The following is an 18,170-nucleotide window of genomic DNA, read 5'->3' as shown; positions in this document are numbered from 1 at the left end:
AATCTGGCAGAAGTTTACCTTCTACCAAACTAGCGCTGCAATCCAGAAGTCAGCCACCTTCAGTTTCTCGACTGTCTTCGTTTGCATGTTCTGTTATAGGTCAGCTACAGACTACAATGAAAAGGACGTTAATGTGCTTATTGTGTGCAATCCATCAGTATAAAAATGTAGATCCAAATCTTGATCCATATAATTAAGTTAAAATCTGGATTAATGACTGTATTAACCGACCCGCAAATCAACACGGTGTCACAAGCCAGAAGAACTTGACATATTGTTCGCCGTGAGAACCTCAAATGCTAATGCTTCTGCAGTATGCTAATTTCTTCAGTATAATTACCGACGCCCACTGTTTCTCCTTGTGCAGCGGTTCCGTTGACCGCTACCAGGCAGCCAAACTCTGTCCGAAACAAGAAGGTGGCGTCCTATTTCTTTATGTAGCCAACCTTACGGAAGTAAATTCTTGTATAAACGATATCTCACGTACGACTTTCCAAATTTCAAGCATGTATTATGTTTAACAATTTCATATCAACCGATACGAAACCACAGACATTATTATTTGCAAATAATGTCATTATTAACTGCTTTGTAATGTAGGAACGTCCCTTTAAGGGGATTACGTACCGTTTTTACAACAGCCCTCTGCCGGTTGTTGTATTGCTGTATTGAAATAAATTAATCCAGTCTACAGCCTCTTACACTACAAAAATCTTTATTACATTCCATGGATCCATAAGTTAGTCAGATGACAATAGGATGTAGAATAAGTCATAATAATACAATACATGTTATACAAATACAAGTCATACTATTATATAAATGTCACAAAATACAAACAAAGGGTTCACATGAAGTAGAGATAAGTTACAAATAAATCCACCCATTATATACAATAGATAAATTACGACTTACTTGTAAACATTATTTCTTTAAAATCAATTTTTAAATATCCTCCCATATACACCTAGGTCTTCGAAGTGGCCTCGACTTCACTGCCAAAAAGAACGGACTTTGAAGGAAAAATAAATAAATTTAATTGGATGAAAAGTAGATAAATATAAAACCAGCTTTGTGCCCAACTCCATCGAGTCGTATTGACCAGTTTCACGCACATGCAGTCTTTACTCCTGAGGAAATAGATCGAAACACTCGTTGGAATGCAGGATGAATGGACGTCATAGACATTCAGAATGTGGTGGAGAGAATAATCAGCACGGTCGTAGGAGGAATCGAATCCCAATTATCTCGAACGTGATAACTTTGGTTTGTATTCGGGAAGTACAAGGCCAAATTATCTGCCAGAGGTTCCCACCTACACGGCCCAGAGGACAACTGACATCATCTCCACCGTGAGAAATTAATATCTCAAGTAGTTGCCTAGTTCATCTTATGTTTTATGTATTTTAAACGGTGAAGTATCATGAATGAACAAAACAGTGAAAAAGTGACCTGAAGATGTGCTTGTCGAAACGTCATTCATAAGTGACCCCCCCCCCCCCAGTGAAACAGTGCATTATAATAGTGTAATTACAATAAACACTGATATAAATTGTGCAAAAAAGTGACGGTGTATTACAGCAGTAATTACATTACAGTTTACATGAAAATTGATTCCATATTTCTGGCCACGTCTGTACGTGTGGGCGAGAACAATTCGGTAACCATGGAGACAGTCTGCAAACAAGACACCATATGACGACAAAGATGAGCGACAAGTTCATTACAAGTCAAGGTACGTATCAGGAAAAACACTATTAATATTCACATCTGTGTTTTCAGAGGTCTAACGTTGCCAGGTGTGTATGAACGTAACTAGTAAAACGCAAGCCAAGTTTTCGAAACGTTTGAAATCTCAGAATATTGTAAGGAATTTAGGCTAAATGTTTGTCGTCATCATAGTCACCACTATTGCTCTCGTCATGAACTCCGTTATTAATATTTTACGTGAGATATGCATAGATTGCAGGGTAATATTAAAATGAAGCTCAGAGATATAAGTTATGAGGATGTGAAATGTATTTGAAATGTTTAAAATTTGGGCCCAATGGTGAAATGTGGTAATTATGATTATCCATAAATTTTTGTTTTTTCCATACAAGTAATTTCTTGAAAAAGTTGCCTTATTAATGTATTTTGTTAACCTCTTCAAAATTGTTGTTTCGCTTGGACCAGAGGTTACCTCGATTATTAAAGATGTCTGTCTTCTGGGATGTTGACCGACCTTTCACGAGTGCTTATAGTCTTTATAATTAAGGTAATCCTCAAATTTTACCTATATTATTATTGTCACTTTTTTGATTTAATTTTTACTACCACAAGGTGCAATGAATATTTGCCCCCCTCGGCTCCGTGTCCTGAGTTCGACTCCCTCTTCTATAATGTTGTCATGGGATGAGACTGAGGGACCATCTCGGTGTGAAGAACAGGATGAAATTTATCGGCTGCAGTACACACTACAAATCAAGGACAGGGTACAAGGATGGGTCACTGTCTACTGGTAAATGATCTCCATTTATAAAGAAAGTGTCCTACCTCTGTCATAAATCGAACCCTTGATCGCCGTCGATTTGCAACATAGACTTGGTAATAATTACCTAGACAAAGATTTTACCTTGGCTTGATTGATAGCAAAATTTTAAGAACTTTTAAAAGATCTTACAAATTTGCTGTGTTAAATTTCTTTTTAGGAGAAATTTAATACGGTACGTGACTTTTAAGTAAGCCTGCCAAATTTATGTGAGAAATATCTGCTTTGTGTTGATTTCTAAGCATTTATTTATTTTATTGTCTACGTGTGAAGTTCTTTCATGCTTCATTTCAGATTCCTGTGATTTAAGTTAGCACATCGTAGAGTTTTAACCATTTTCATGTTAAGTGCGAGATATCTTATCTACCGGTCAGAATTTAATTGAGGATATTAATGAAAGAAAATTGTTCTGCCAACTTTCAGCAGTTGAAGTTTCAACTATATAAATTTTACGCCATCTTAGAAATATGCCAAGAGGAGGTTTCTTTAAATAAATTCCATTTTGGTAATGGCTTTCTAGTAAAAGGACTTAGTTTAATAATAATAATACGATTTATTTTTGCACGAACTACATATTTTTTGAAAAAATATGTAGTTCGTGCTTTCTTTTTTGAAGGGGTTTTCAAACGAAGTTTGAAGTAACTGGACTAGGCCCCCTGGAGTGTTATCAGTTTAAACTTAAGGTCACTACCCCTGAAGGAGATGGCCCCTGGAGCCCGCAGATTGCTGCCGCAACGAAAGGTAACAAATATTATTTCTGCTGATGAAACCTTGTATACTTCCAGCGAACAGTAGAGTATTTTTCATTAATTTGTCTTGCGTTTCCTTGGAACCATTGCGTGCAGGATATGAGGTTGAAGTTCCACGTATTCTCGACTTTGGTAATGGATGGCATATTGCTGCATATTCAGCCCAAAGTGTGCACATCGACGCCTACCTACCTAACGAAATAGTAATTTTCATACATGTTTGCTTACTGTTTTCAGAAGGTCAGATGGCGATTGTGAACCTATTCAGGGCAATTCAGTATGGCCAACCAAAAATTGCAAAGAAGAATCTTACAAATAGGTATTGTAAAGAGTATATCTCTGTTTTTTAAGCTGTGTCCATAAAATCGCTGTTACATGACGCTTTCCACACCGCAATTTCTCTCTTTTCGCATTTCTGGATTAAAATTCTTTTTCCTATTATGTCAGCAGTGGCAAATCGTGGTCTAGAAGTCAGAAAATACTCTCCATGGTGCTGTGGTATTTTGATGATGATGTGCGTCTTGTTATGTAGTAAAATGTTTATTTTATGTTCCTTCAGTTATAGTTATCTGGTGGTGACGTTCTGGCAAGACCAACAAATTTGTCACTGCGTATCAGAATGTCATTAACAGTGGTGTTTCTTGTAATTTACACTTTTTATTATAGTTACGCCATTTATAACAATAATGATTATAGGTATGGCTCTGTGGAGGTCTTCAACTCGATGGGCATGTCGCCACTTATGCAGGCAGCATCTCTTGGTGACCCAGAGATGGTGAACCTGATGCTAAGTGCTGGAGCCGATGTGAATTTGACCAGCAAAGGGGTTGGCAGAACAGCCCTCATGATTGTATGCTTCAAGGGAGACGCAAAAATTGCACATCAGCTGATAGAGCGTGGGGCTAACTGGGATATTCGTGACAGGTCAGACAGACTTAAATTCAGGTTATGAATGGCTGAATATTTGTCACAACTTGTAGCGGAAACTCTGTTCATGTATTCCTTCCGTGTGCTATATTGGCATAGGAATGGTTGCACTGCTCTGCATTATGCAGTGGATGGATCAGAGATGGAGACAGTGGAGATGGCTCTGGATGAAGGTGCAGACATAGAAGCAAAGGATGTCGAACAGTGGACACCACTCATGAGAGGAGGTTGGTGAGAGCGGAGAGAAAAATAATTATCTTTAACACCTACACTTTCAAGTATTTAAGCCTGTGGGTTAAGCGAGAAGACTAAATGTAATGTAACTTATCCCAATCAAACTTAATCAAATCCAAAACAACCGACCCGCGTAGGATAACACCCACCACCGCTTAAGGACTTCCACATAACCTTCCAGGACTTCTCCAGCACTTCTCCAAGACCAAGGAAGTTCCGCATAACCTCTCCAGTACCTCTCTGGTACTATTCTAGGACTTATCCAGGAATTCTCCATGAGAAATTTCATTATAGACTACCAATGCCAAGTTTCATCTAAGTTTGAGAAACAATTTTGTAAAGAAACTCACACTCTTATATTTTTTCCAGTGATACTGGAGAGCTCAGTTCAGATTCTTAAGAAACTGTTGGAACGAGGTGCAACTCCAAACTGCGTGGATCGACGTGGACAAACATGCCTTATGCAGGCTGTTTTGTCAGGTTGCAAGGACATTGTAAAGCTGTTGGTAGACTCGGGAGCAGACTTGGTTCCATGCAATGTTTACCATAACACAGCTCTTGATATGGCATGTGCCAGGGATGTTAAGGTAAGAGGAATGTTGAAGTGTTTTTCTATGTTTCTGTGTGGGCACCGAGTTGGGGACCACTGATGTAGACTAATGAGATGGAATGAAATTTTTCTTTCAGAAGAAAGATGACACTTCTACTGAAACACGTTGTTTTATATCAATTTGACAGGAAATCATTGTGGTCTTATCCCCCAACACTGCAGGAGACAAATTACATGAAGAGACTGAAGATTATTAATGACAAGATGTAAGCATATGGATACAGAAAATCTTGAGGTATAAATTTTTTAGTGAGTGGGTTAGGAGTAGCTGCTACCAACATTTTGTGCAATAAGATGAAGCCAAGTGTTGTATTGGCTTCCCCTCATATTTGACATGGTTTTGTATGTTTAAAATTTAAAATTGTTCTCGATGTAAGACTTCTGGTTTTCATAGTGAATTGAGGAAAGATGATGCACCATATAGCATTTGACTGAATTCCAACATTTTGGAGGAATATACTGCCCATAGGACTTTGGACTGAAGGTTGAGGCAGTCTGTTCTTCAAAAATATTGGTACAAAACCAAAATGCTGAATTCCCAAAGGCATAAGTAGTATGTTCCTTTGAAATGCTGGTACACAAATATAATGCTACGCAGCATAACAATCCAGAAGACTGCCATCTATATAAATTGTTTGTAATTAATGATTACATCAAAATATAATGGTGATTAAAGTAACACACTGAATAAGGTATTTTATAAACCAGATTCTCTTCAGAATTCTTTCAAAATTTTGTTCAGTTGATGAAGCATTCATTCTCTGGGATTTCCCACCTGGTTGATGTGCGCCAACCAGGTAACCCTGGTGTCAAGGGTGACCCCAAGATACCGAACTGTTTCGACCCATTGTATCAGCTGTCTGAGAAATTGCACTGATCTGGGCTTTTGGATGCGTCTTGCGACCTTAACAAAGAGAACCACTATGCTCTTCTAGACATTGATGGCAATCCTCCAGGCCCAGAGACAGAGCTCCAGTCTACCAAGGTAGGCCTCCAGAAAAGGAGCGTTGGACTACAGTATGTGGCTACGAGAGCCGTGTCATCCGTGACGTTCACCCTGAACAACGCCGGCCCGCATGTTCGGCAGGCAAGATAGGATGAGATGTTTTTTTCTAGGTAGGATGGGAAGTTGAGGATGGTTAGCTTGTAGAGGAGGTCTTCGACCCATACTGTGTCGACGGTTTTGGCCACATCCAGGAAAACTGGTGGGTGGAGTGATCATGATAATGAACCATTCAATCTGACAGTTTTGATGTTTTGGAAGAAATTCATTATCCTGTCAAAAGCAAAGAAAGAATGAAAAAGGCAAACGAATTTTTTTCCCTTACAGTTACCGAAGTCCGATTTCAAATTCGGAGACGAAAATAAAATTTGCTACGTGTCTTGCTTTCAGCGCTACGGGTATAAGACAGCATTGGTTTTATCGAAGTTTTTTACCTTTGGTCACAGAGTTGTAGCTGATTTATTTTGAGGTTATGTGCATCACTCCATATGGCCTGTATACATGATCCGTGGTCATATGGTTCGTAAAAAGGTAATGGCGTGAGGAAGTATGTTTCATATGGTTGTTCGCTTTTGGTTGTAGTGATCGTGTTCATTGTGACTGTCTGTTTGAATTAACAGAAATGGCAGGGTTAATTAGTATTTCAAAGACATTAAATAGTATGTTTAAAAGCTTTTCGTCTTTGTCAGTGATGAACATTTCTAAAACAAAATGTGTTCCCAGGTATGGTCATTTTATTTTTGGCTTGGATGTAGAGCAATGGATTTCCCATAGGTCTGCAATTTTGGTTGGTTTAATTTTGAAAGTTGGAAAATCGTAACATTACTAGTATACAGTTTTTTTATTTATTGTCCTGTGCTCCAAATTAGCCATGTTAAGTTACTACAGCTTGGCTTCTCCTCTGATTGCAAACGGTTTGATCAATAAGCAGTTGCAGGCAACCAACAGATGATTATCCTCTAGGGCGGTGGACTGATAACCCTGCCCTGCAAAACACTGGTTTGTTATGAATATCGCTGAGCCTCATACTTGGGCAGATTCAGTGACATGACCTAAGCATCAGAGGAAGGATGAGGAATTTTGAATTTGAGGAGTTTTTGCATGGCAGAGTCATTGAAGTCAGTAGCAAGAGAATTAGGGTACTAAGATGCATCTTCCAATTAAGTTAGATGCTCATGTCACTATGTCTACTGTCAAGTAATAGCATGCTTTCAGTGGGTGTGATAGTTGAAGAATCAGCAGCCTAATTTACATATTGATCTGACTTGAATACTGTAATAGCCACTAGTTAGATCACAAAACTATTTTTATTCTTGCAGTTGTTGAATGTGATAAAATTGTGTGTTTTTTGTTACAGAACCAGTTCTGTGGTATGTCCATGCTCATGTTTCCATGCTACTTCAGTGAAACAAGATTTAATGGAGTTTTTTGATGACAAAAATAATTGGGCGAAGAATGAAGTTAAAGTGGGTAGATCATGGAAAAAGGATGAACTGCGAATCAAAAGTAATTCAGACTTGCATAAACTGTGGTAGGTGGTTTTAATACCTGTTGAAAGAAGTGTCTATTCACAATATGATAACTAGTTGAATTAACTATGTTAGAATAGTTTTTGTAAAGTCGGTGATGGGTTACTGCTCCTAAGTAGTTTTAATTTACCAGTTTTGTGCTGAAGGCAGTAGTATTACTCTGACCGTCACTTTACAACTTATGTTTATATTTTTAAGGTTTGTACTGCTAAAGGAAAAGAATATGCTGCTCACAATGGAACATGAAAGCAAAGAACAAATACAGTTGTTCCCTAATCCTGAGAGAATAGATAAAGTAAGTACTTTTAATTAAGTTACTGTGATCTGATATGATCAACTCAATGCTAGTTGGTGAAGAGTACAAATCGTGAAGCTACTAGTCATTAGTTACTCCCTTCATGATATGGTATATATAATTTTTTTTTTGTATCTTAATTGCGTCATGTTTGTGTTATATCATTTTCCAGTTTATACACAAAACTTGTAACAAATAATATATTATAAATAATTTTAACAACATTATTTTAAAAGTTATAAATAATTTTAACAACATTATTTTAAAACAAGTTTTGTGTATAGACTGGAAAAATAAATATATGTAATGGTATATATAGTTGTAAGGTTAACCTTATCTTTACTTTTTAGTAGTTAACATTTTTTGATTCCCTCTTATTGATTCTTGGTGCTGATGTTTATTTCTTCCAAGGTGGAGGAAAGCATGAAGAATTTGGAAGATGTTGTCCGAGAGAGGAATGAAGCATACTTTAAGTTAGAAACAGGACAAACTGGAGAACGACCTGTCTGTGTAAGAACGGGCTCTTTAGGTAAGAAAATCATTAAATGTTTCATATAACAAAGCAGTTATTTTTTAAACAAACATTTGTTGTGATATTTGTTTTTAAACATCATGCATGGTCTCTAGTAACAAGTATAACCTGTTTATGTGCCATTTAACATAAAATGAGTCTTCTGTTTAATTAAATTTTTTATATACGCATGATCATTATAATAATTAGTTTATTGTGTTCAACCTGTATCAGAATGCGGAGAGGGAGAAGGAGAGAGAAACACACACACTCTTCTTTGAAATCCTTATATTTTCATCATTCATATTTTTACTTCTCATTTGACGCTATGCACTGGTAACATCTTCAGTTGAAACAATTTTTAAAATGTCCTAAGAATCATTAATCCTTACGTACCCATATGAATGTTTTTTTGCCATAAAACTCGGTTTGTAATAACACTTTTGTTTTATATGCTTCAGAACAGTCACTACATATTTTATGGAACATATCCTTGTGTTTTTCTTGATGGTAGCACTGTTTCGTGTATAACAGTGAAAGGGTTAATTTACACGACTACAATTTTGACCCAGTTTAGACAATATTGGTAAAACTTAGCTCACAGAAAAGCAATCTGATTTCTTTCTCCTGTTACACTCATAGGTTTGAGGTACAATCACCGAATGGCAGAGCACATCATACCTCAATTCATGAATAAGGAATGGCAACAGCGTCATAAGTCATATGCGCATACTCGTGATGTCAAGAATTTTATTACGCTCTACAGAGAAAAAAAGTTTCTTGAAAAGAGAAAAGCTCGAAAGTAAGTATCTTCTTTGTGTTGTGAAAAAATGCTGAGTAAGAAAATTGACTTGTATGCAGGAGTTGATGTGAAGGTTTTATTGGGTTTTAACAGAAGTAAGTGGTCATAGAATTATATTAATAGATTTTATGAATGTAAAGTGAATCTGGAGTTATCAAATGATTCAAAGAAGAAGCTGCTATAGTTTTTTGTTCAGACATTGTTCAATTTACTGAAGTAAAAGTAACATTGTGCATACTTGTACAGTTGTGTCCATCTGTGTATCTATGAAACTTAAAATTATTCACTATCTGGACTTTTTCCATCATCATCGTTTAAAAGAAGAAACCACGACATTTTAGAAACTGGCTCTGTTTCCGTCTTCAGGTGAGAGGTACCTACTCGGTTGGGTCCGTCCAGTGATGGAGACTAGCTCTATTTTTTTTTTGAACAAGGACGATGGAAAAATTCCATATAGCGAATAATTTTAAGTGTAATCTACCATCGTCAGAACCCTTTAGATCTGAATCTCTGAAACTGTTGAACAGATTTTCATAAAATTTGGTATTTTGGGTCTGTACTAACAGTTATGAAGACAATTTAAGTTTTGTTTGTATTTACATTACATGATGCTCGGATTGGATTTATACATGTTCTTTTTCAAAAGTTGCTCATTATACAAGAATTTGTACATGACATAAATTACGAATTTCATTAAAATCTAAAAATATTATTTGATACATTGTTTTTATAGCAAACTATATGCATCATGGTATCTGCAATGTGATTGCCCTTTCAAGAAAATTATGTTTATTATAGTAGCATGAAGAATGCAGTTTGAACGTACGTGTACTCCATTAGATGTGGGCACTGTTGACAGAAAGTACTAAACTATCGTTACAAACCTTTAGAATTACAGACAGTAAATTGATGCTTAATTGCTTTTGCAGCCGGGAACGCAACCACGTGATTGGACTCATGAAGAGATTCCCTAACCTAGATTTTGAAGCTGTGAAGGAGCAGTTCCCTTCTGTAGATATTGAGAAGATACGCTACCAAAAGAAGACCCGTGGTCATCGTGAGAATATTTGTTGACAGACTTATAATTCTATTGTTCTCTGATTACAATGTGGGTCATAGAAATGTACTAGTTGCTAATTATTTATTTCAATCTCTGGCTTTATTCCGATGTTTAAGGCACTTCATCCAGTTTTACCCTTCCTTTGCGGGTTCAACCATCAGCATTTCTTCATTGATGTAATTTTACTGTGGATAAGGTGTAAATTAATGAAAAACTATTCCATATGATGTGCATATATAAAAATATTTTATAAAAATACTACCAGCCACTAGAGACCAAGTCCTACGCTGATAAAAAACTGTAAAATTATAGTTTTATATATTGCCACCTTCAAGTTTTTAGACAGCATACAAGAAGATAAAAGGTTCTGAAATGAGAAATAACAAGTTTTTCACAGATTTAATCTCTTTTTAATTTAATGAAAATTGTAATACTTTGCCATGTTTTCAGATTCATTGATTTTTTTTAATTTTTTTAATTAATTTTTATATCAAAGTGCTTTACTTCTGTTTTGTAAGGTAAAATGATGTCCATAGTTCTGAATACTTTATGAAGGATTCTTTACTTGGAAACTTGGGTTTTAATTTCTTGGCTCTTTCGTTTTTGATACAACTTAGCGTGTATGAAGAACCCACATCTGTGTGAAGATTGAAATGCTACAAGCAGAGTGAAAACATAAATTTCATGGAATGGGACCTTACACATCCAACTCTCTGTTCAGTTATACATACATGTGCAAGAAACACCATGGAACGGACTTATGTGAACTGGAAACGCATCAGCAAGAAGAAGTAGGTATTACGTATTTTATGAGTTAAGATTTATGCTCTGCCTTCATTATACAGTGTTATACATATAATGAAATTGGTCTCCATATTTATCCCGGAACCGCTTGTGATCTGCTGCATCCATTGCTCTGGAAACTCGTTTCACTGCACCCCTAGAAAAAGAAATCAACAGGAAAATAACCCGATAAAGTCAGAATCTTTGATTGGGTTCTTACTGGCTTGCTTGCTTAAATTCCATCAGACGTTTCATAAAGTGTAAATTTCATGTTATCCCTGAAACATTCATATGGAAAATGGATATTGGAAGAATAAAAACTTGAGGTAAACTTGATAAATATTTACTTTTTAAAAATCTTCTTGGAGAGTCTGGTATATGTCGTGTTTTGTTTGGCATTTATGTCGGTGAGTCCAGGGTATTTATTTTTGTCTGACTGCTTTCTTTTCTTGTTGCCTTTTCTTTTTCTTGTCTCTGGCATTTTTAGATCTACTCCAGTGGCTTGCTGAAAAAAAACAACAAAACAAGATGGAGCATTTGTCAGTGAATTTGAGCCTGCCTCTTAAAGGCACGAAACTTTCTCATATATGAAAGAATTTGGAAAGAAAAAAAATCCCTATTCATCATAATTCATCCGTGTTTTAAATTTTAATTTGATGATCAAAAGTTCAGTGTATCATTTGTTTGCAGATTTATCAAAATGTTCCATTGTGGAAAATATCACAGTCTACTATGTTTTTGTTGATGCTATCTTCTTGAGCCTTTGGGTTTCATGAAAAGCAGAGAATTTTTTGACTAGCTGAGCAATTATCAGGTTATGAAGAAGGGCTCCATATAGCTTATTATATTTAGACTTAGGGTACACATATTAACAAGCGTGTATGAGGCGTCTGAGTGAGTCGTGTTTTACTTTAATATCTTCAAGCAGCTGTGGGTCTTGCCAGTCTGGGCATTCTTTTGCTTTGTCGTCCTCTGCTTTTGCAATTCTTTCATCATCTTCTGGTTTGGTGCACTTTCCAGTTTCATCTCTTGCAACTATTGGACCATGGAAAGGGCACTGAAACGAAAATAAAATACAGGGAAATTTTCAGTTTTTAGGAAAGCAGAATTTATCACAAGAGTATTTCTAGCGAATCCTTAAAATTTGCAAATCATCTTTAAGTGCAACTTCCAAAATTTGATAACAATAAATTAGGAAATATATGTACATATCACTATAAGTATAGCATATTTGCTCTGTTATTACCTCAAGATTTTCAATTCATGAATGCTAATGTATGATACTGTCTTATAAATATCATGAAACGGACAAGACGAAAAAAAGGCCATGAAACTTGACCACTCACCGAACGTGTGAACGTTAATCTCTACGCTCCTGTAATGTCTCTGTGGTATGGTAATAAACACAGAGACTACTTTATATTTACCACCCCCCCCCCTCTACGTAGATATTTGTTATATTTTGTAACCATAAATATTATCCATACTTCGCTGTGTGTGTAAAATTATTTCCTGTTTTTATACAATGTAAGTAAATACCTTAAATCGATCTCGACGTGGACAAAGCTTTCCACTGGGTAGTTGTGCTCTGCAAGTCCACTGGACTGGTTCAAATTTACCAGCAAACTCAATTACTCTGGTCCTCAAACTTGGTATACCATCAGGCACTGGTACCTCTTCTAGCTCTTCTAAAGAAGAATGCCAGAACCTGGAGCCTTCAGCCCTAACTCTGGAACAGATTCCATTTGCTTTGGAGTTCAGTAACATGTATAAACAAGGCATCCATGTATTTAATCCTTTCCTGACCCTTTTCAGTCTCACTGTAACTCCACATTTTACCGTATTATTATTTCCCAACAAAATAATTATTTGACATTATTTCACGTTCATCTCAGGAATTAAAGCCACTATATGAAAGGAATATTACTTCTAAAATTTAGATAACTTTCCAACAGATACCACTCAAAGCCACAAAAATATGAATGCTTTTCAGGGCTAAGGCCTTGAACAGCATTTTGTATAGGCGTTTTCTCCTGAATTTAGGAGAGGGTTAAGAAACATAATACAGTACAACTTTGTAAATTTTTAACACAAGGGACTAGTAGTTATATTTTTTTGACGTAAATACGTCTATACGGAAGGGTCATTCGGCAAAAAAGTGTAACGAAGATGTGTAACGAAAATGTGAAAGATCCATATCAACAGTGTGTAAATATGGACCGACAACAATGGTCAGCTTTTATATGAACTCCTGCGTGCATTGTTATGTTACCTAAGAAACTAATTGTTACGTCATCTGTTTACTCAGCGTTGTTGTGTTACATTACTGCCGTCAACAAACCGCTTTCGTTATTGTGGAAAGAGCTGAGCTGTGAATCGCTTGTAGAAGAAGTGCGTCGTACACTAGATAATTTTGTGCTGGTAATAATGTTTACTTATCTTATATAAGAATTATTACATTACATTACATTACAGAGACGTATTTACGTCAGATTCTCCGGAACGGTGGTTCCACTGACAACTTTTTTTTTATAATTCAATGGATTTCAATTATATGATTTCTGTGGCCATATCACGTCTTACTCTGTCATGTTCACCTCACCATGCTGACCGTTCATGAAGGCGATACTTACGCAACCATCGTAGGAGCTTGAATTTTTTCATCCTCCCAGTGATATAGATCAATATCATATGGAAGTTTTGGAGCTACAGCTAATAACTTTGCTTTCCGGCCTTCTTCTGAGGTGGACTCTGTATTATCTTTTGATGTTGAAGGCACTGGTTCGTTTCTATTAGCGTTTACATTCTGCGCAGACTCTCTTGTTGCTGTCTCATTTTTGGAATGGGATGCTACTATACTGTCAGTAGTTACTTTTTTTGGAGGCTTTGCCATTGCTGGATTTGCTGATTTTAAGACAGACAAAGTTGATTGAGCTGATGTGGGATCCTGTTTACATGAGTAAATAAATAAATAAATAAGGAGGAGCTTAATATTTTGTATTGTTCAGAAGTATTATTGAGGTGTAGAATGCATGGAGAAGATTAGAAATGCATATATTTTAGTCAATATCTGGAGAAAAGAGACTACTTTTGAGACCAAGGCATAGATATTAAAATTGATCTTAAAAGATATATATGCTACAGACTGGATTCATGTGGCTTAAGATAGGTTCTAGCAGAACACAGTAGTGCACCGTCAAGTTCCATCAAAGGTAGGGAATTTACTGACCATCTGAAGTATTATCAGTTTCTCATAAAGGACTTTACTGTATTAGTTAAACTGTGATCTTTCTATTACATGTTTAGGACTTCACTTAATTATGTCCTTACGAAAATATTTTTTATATGAAAAGTAACATGCCTTGTATTACTAATATAAGAAAGCAAAGTACTACCATTTCACTGTTTTCCTCTGACCATATAATCCAATTGGATTGGTTTCTTGCTTTTTTGTCAAATTTCTTTGTCCCAAACACCGTCCCTGTCGACGGACCAGGTAATGGAGCATTTTCATTTACTGTTTTCTCATAACCATGTTTCTCTTCAACTTCTTCAAAATCTGAATCAGATGAACTGCTTGCATCATTGGCTACAATGTGATGTCTTAATTCCGCGTACTTCTTCGTTGCTTTTTCAAGTGAATTCTTTAGATCTAAAATCCTCTTCAGCTCATCTGAGCTTCCTGAAAACGTACAAAATCAACAAAATGACTGTTTTGAAACAGAGCGTTTATCAAAATTAAGTAAAGTTTGATGAAAGTACTGATATGTAAATGCCATCATATACTTTGAGTTCTTGCAAAACGTAAACTAATAACTATCAGAAAAGAAATCTTGGACCAGTATGATACGAGGTTTTCACGGCGGTGGGTCCAAAGATAAAGATGACTGCCAACAACAAATATCTGGTGAATACTCTGTTAAATAGAATTACATAAACTTAAGTCTGTACACCTGCCTGATGCTTTGGTGATAACTTGTATCCACTTTTTAACAGTTGGTATAAATCTGTTGGTGATAAGTGTACACAAATCTTGTGCATTTTCAAAGATAGCAGCATTATCAGCTGTCTCCTTAATTGATGCAGAATCTGTAACAAGAAACAAAACACTTTATGTCCAAAAAATATAACCAGTTCCTATGTTTGTTACTACCGTCTCTGGCCGTGTCTTCTTGGCCTGTACCCATTTGGCGAGGTAAATGAATCCAAGCTACAGTGGAGCCCTGTCATTTTCTACATTCACAAAGTTCTCACTTTGTCAGATGTGAGGAAGAAATTCTCAGTGAATTTAAAAGATACCAGTTATCAGATTTATTTATAAATACAATTATATTAAATTTAGTGGAAAATACCTGTATTTACATTCACTTCAATGCTGTATTTTGAGTTAAGCATTCCATGTTCTCGAAAATCAATGTCTTCCTCAGACTCTGATGTCTCACTTCCGAAGTCTGAATTTTCTTCCTCCGTATTATCATCTCGTGGTCTACTTGTGGATGGCATATCAGTTCCTTTATTTACAGTATTTCTATTCTGTTCAAGTTTTCTATCATTCATATTTAATCTGTCTTTCTGATCCAAACCATATTCTTCATTGTTCTTAACATCTTCAGTTTCTTTTGTAATAAGACATTTTGTGGGGCCAAGTTTTTTATCAGAGCTTGTGGATACAATTTCATCTTCATTTCTGTCTTGAATAAAGAAATCTTCGGGTGTTGGAAAGAGCAGACAAATGCAGTTCTCAATTGCTGTAAGTGTGTTTGTTATTTCAGGTAGCATATCTAATCAACAAAGGAAAAATGTAGAGCCATTAACTTATGATTTTCAGATTTTTCTGTGCACACAGTACTAATGTCCATTATCTGACAGTTACGTACATGTTCTGTATGTTTGTGGAACAGTTTTTACTCAAAGTAGAAAAAAAAGTCCCAAGGAAAATGGACTTCAAATAACTAAAAAGAATTGGCAATGTGAAATGGACTGAACTGGCTCAGGACAGTGGGCTTGTATTAACATTATTTTACCTCTTGCTGTTAATACAGGCATTTCATCTCACTCTTGGTATTTGGGTTGTGTAAAACTTCAAGTCCTATTTTACCCTAAATAGGTTTTTGGACCTAGAAGATTTTGACTGCAAAAGTCATGATTTTCTGGCTGTACTTTTTGTGGGACATGCTTACATTTAATTACTTCATACATGTGCACTAAGAAATAGAACACAAACCATTTATTTCTGCTGTTACTTTTTTCAGCTTTTCCTGATTTATCAGATTTTGTCTTCTTTCGTGCTCCTGCTGCCTCATTTGTTCCATTGAATTTTCAATTTGTAATGCATTAAAATCCACCTGGAACAATTAATGGTAACATCTTTACCATTATAAGTAATTAAATGCTGACGTTTAAACAGTAGTATAAACATGAACTGTGGTCAGGTTTTCTCACAGAAGCTGTAAATCGAAGCAATGAAGAAGTGAAAGACCATGTACACATTGTTCTGAACTACGATACCTTCTTGCAGTGTTTAAGGAAATTATACCCAAGCTGTAGTTTCTTATATCCATCGCCATACTCCGTATTCCACTCTTTTATGCACTGCAGTGCCATATATTTAAGACTTAGAGCAACAGATCTAGGCAGAGGAAGTGGTCGATCAGAGGAAGTTTCACATGTCAATTCCATCACGTGCTGCATGTTAGAAACCAGCAGCTCTCGAAAACAGTGCGACTTCCTGAAATACATTAATTTCATCTGCTAGTTAAATCAGAACTGTGGGGTATAAAGAATAACATAACTTGCAAGAAGTATGTATTTGATACAGCCATCTCTCTTCATCACCAACATACCTTTTATCGAATTAACATGACGTCACCAAATGCCACTCAGTAATAAATATCTTCGTTAATTACAGTTAGTGTCTAGTACCCGCAAACATATGATGTTATGCAGTATAATGAATGGTTACACTAGCCTTTTTATATCCAATCTTCATTCCATATCCTTCTACTATGATTTTAACTTTTTTGTAGCAGGATTGATTATATGTACAGAAACTGCAAGTATGACAATTCTGCAGCCAAAAGTATAGAATATTCAGCTGGAAGAATTTTTCCTTTCATGACCTAGCAATGCTCATTAAATATCACCTATGCAAGGGAGAAATCTGGTTAAGCAGTGTAAGGGAAGTAACATATGTGAATCAACTTGTACTACTGTCAAAACCTCAACTCTCACTTTAACAGTATGTGTTACCTCTGATATGACAAGACACATTGAACAGTAACCTACAACTAGAACACACTTTGCTTTACCTAAAGAGCTCGTTGCAAACTTGAAATGCACTGAATCGTATCTCAGCATGTGCTTTCTCAAGTTGATAAATAAGTAAATGGTAAACATGTTCCACATAGCCATCAGATATCCTGCAAAAGAAAAAAATGGTAATTACTAATTAATACTGAGACAATAGGTATGATGACCATGAAACAATAAAGCCATGCATACTTGCAAATATTCTTTAACTTCTTCAGTGTATTTTTGTCCAATATTTTCTGCCCAGTGTGTGTAAGAGTTTCCACATGCTTTCCTAATTGCTTGCAGAGATTGGTGTCTAGTGGTGAAAGCATATTGGACTACAGCTCCATTACTAGAGTCCAGATCATTTCAATTACTTTTTTCTTTGTGGGAGGAGTTAATATGTACAATGTTGTGCAATATTTGGATTGCGGAATTTGCAATCAGCTGATATTGAATTCAGTAGCCATATTCGAACTAACATTACTAACATTTTTGTGGCCGAGTTCACGTACGCTACAACTGTATTTTGTTTCGAGTGGAATATAGCATGGATTAGAGCTGAATATATTGTCATATGTGATCCGTGATATTGACAAAGATTTCATTCACACCCCACAGACAAACAAAATGGCGGTAGATTGATTGACGTTTTCGTGTTTCTGTGTTGGTTTTCAGAGTCATTATGTCATTTCAGGGAAAGAATATCCCAAAAATGGAGTTATTCCGAACAGATCAGTATTACATATTTGTAAACGGTGAATATGGTTTGTGGTTGGATCGGACAACGGGTGAATTTGAAGCTAAACCAGGTAACATCAGGTTTGAACCACTCCCACTATTTAT

The 18,170-nt window shown here is 36.0% G+C and overlaps 4 protein-coding genes across 12 annotated transcripts in view; 3 read left to right on the top strand and 1 right to left on the bottom strand.

Moving 5' to 3' along the window:
- Positions 1-370: 370 nt before the first annotated feature.
- On the top strand, positions 371-6,171 carry flip (ankyrin repeat and SAM domain-containing protein flippy). Of its 4 annotated transcripts, XM_087340160.1 has the most exons (9): positions 1,763-1,799; positions 2,323-2,500; positions 3,147-3,271; positions 3,517-3,598; positions 3,976-4,203; positions 4,306-4,433; positions 4,810-5,027; positions 5,179-5,256; positions 5,986-6,171. In XM_087340160.1, the coding sequence occupies exons 2-8, from the start codon at positions 2,328-2,330 to the stop codon at positions 5,245-5,247; spliced, it is 1,023 nt and encodes a 340-aa protein (XP_087196286.1). In that variant the 5' UTR covers positions 1,763-1,799; positions 2,323-2,327; the 3' UTR covers positions 5,248-5,256; positions 5,986-6,171. The 4 variants fall into 4 exon arrangements, with proteins under 4 accessions (XP_087196287.1, XP_087196286.1, XP_087196285.1 ...); XM_087340159.1 differs by lacking the exon at positions 5,986-6,171 and having other exon boundaries at positions 1,765-1,799; positions 5,179-5,729; XM_087340161.1 differs by lacking the exons at positions 1,763-1,799; positions 3,147-3,271; positions 5,986-6,171 and adding an exon at positions 371-1,735 and having other exon boundaries at positions 5,179-5,729.
- A 387-nt stretch (positions 6,172-6,558) lies between these two features.
- Positions 6,559-10,316, top strand: mRpL47 (mitochondrial ribosomal protein L47). The gene is made up of 6 exons (XM_022064850.2): positions 6,559-6,776; positions 7,411-7,584; positions 7,781-7,877; positions 8,289-8,406; positions 9,031-9,190; positions 10,120-10,316. Exons 1-6 carry the CDS (start codon positions 6,676-6,678, stop codon positions 10,262-10,264), a joined length of 795 nt encoding a protein of 264 aa, XP_021920542.1. The 5' UTR covers positions 6,559-6,675; the 3' UTR covers positions 10,265-10,316.
- LOC110830215 (UV-stimulated scaffold protein A) lies at positions 8,660-17,811 on the bottom strand. The gene is made up of 13 exons (XM_087340144.1): positions 17,535-17,811; positions 17,342-17,452; positions 16,542-16,761; positions 16,258-16,378; positions 15,386-15,814; positions 14,987-15,122; positions 14,429-14,711; positions 13,667-13,980; positions 12,573-12,762; positions 11,944-12,090; positions 11,381-11,538; positions 10,982-11,190; positions 8,660-10,435 (listed from the first exon to the last, which is right to left on the bottom strand). Exons 1-12 carry the CDS (start codon positions 17,654-17,656, stop codon positions 11,088-11,090), a joined length of 2,334 nt encoding a protein of 777 aa, XP_087196270.1. The 5' UTR covers positions 17,657-17,811; the 3' UTR covers positions 8,660-10,435; positions 10,982-11,087.
- sp3 (phosphatidylinositide phosphatase spermathreecae) overlaps positions 12,762-18,170 on the top strand; it is a 25,533-nt gene continuing 20,124 nt past the window's right edge. For 3 of the 6 annotated variants that reach the window (XM_022064837.2, XM_022064841.2, XM_087340141.1), the window contains exons 1-2: positions 12,762-13,454; positions 18,022-18,136. In XM_022064837.2, the coding sequence (XP_021920529.2) occupies positions 13,299-13,454; positions 18,022-18,136 (271 nt within the window). In that variant the 5' untranslated portion in view covers positions 12,762-13,298. Of the gene's footprint in view, positions 13,455-18,002; positions 18,137-18,170 lie in introns of all 6 variants that reach the window. The other 3 variants (XM_022064840.2, XM_087340142.1, XM_087340143.1) reach the window with 2 other exon arrangements.

The sequence above is a fragment of the Zootermopsis nevadensis genome, unplaced genomic scaffold, assembly GCF_977971745.1.
Source record: "Zootermopsis nevadensis isolate Lab colony 2312 unplaced genomic scaffold, Znev_1.0 Znev_ptg000061l, whole genome shotgun sequence".
Lineage (NCBI taxonomy): Eukaryota > Metazoa > Arthropoda > Insecta > Blattodea > Termopsidae > Zootermopsis > Zootermopsis nevadensis.
This window is presented reverse-complemented; position numbering and strand designations above follow the sequence as displayed.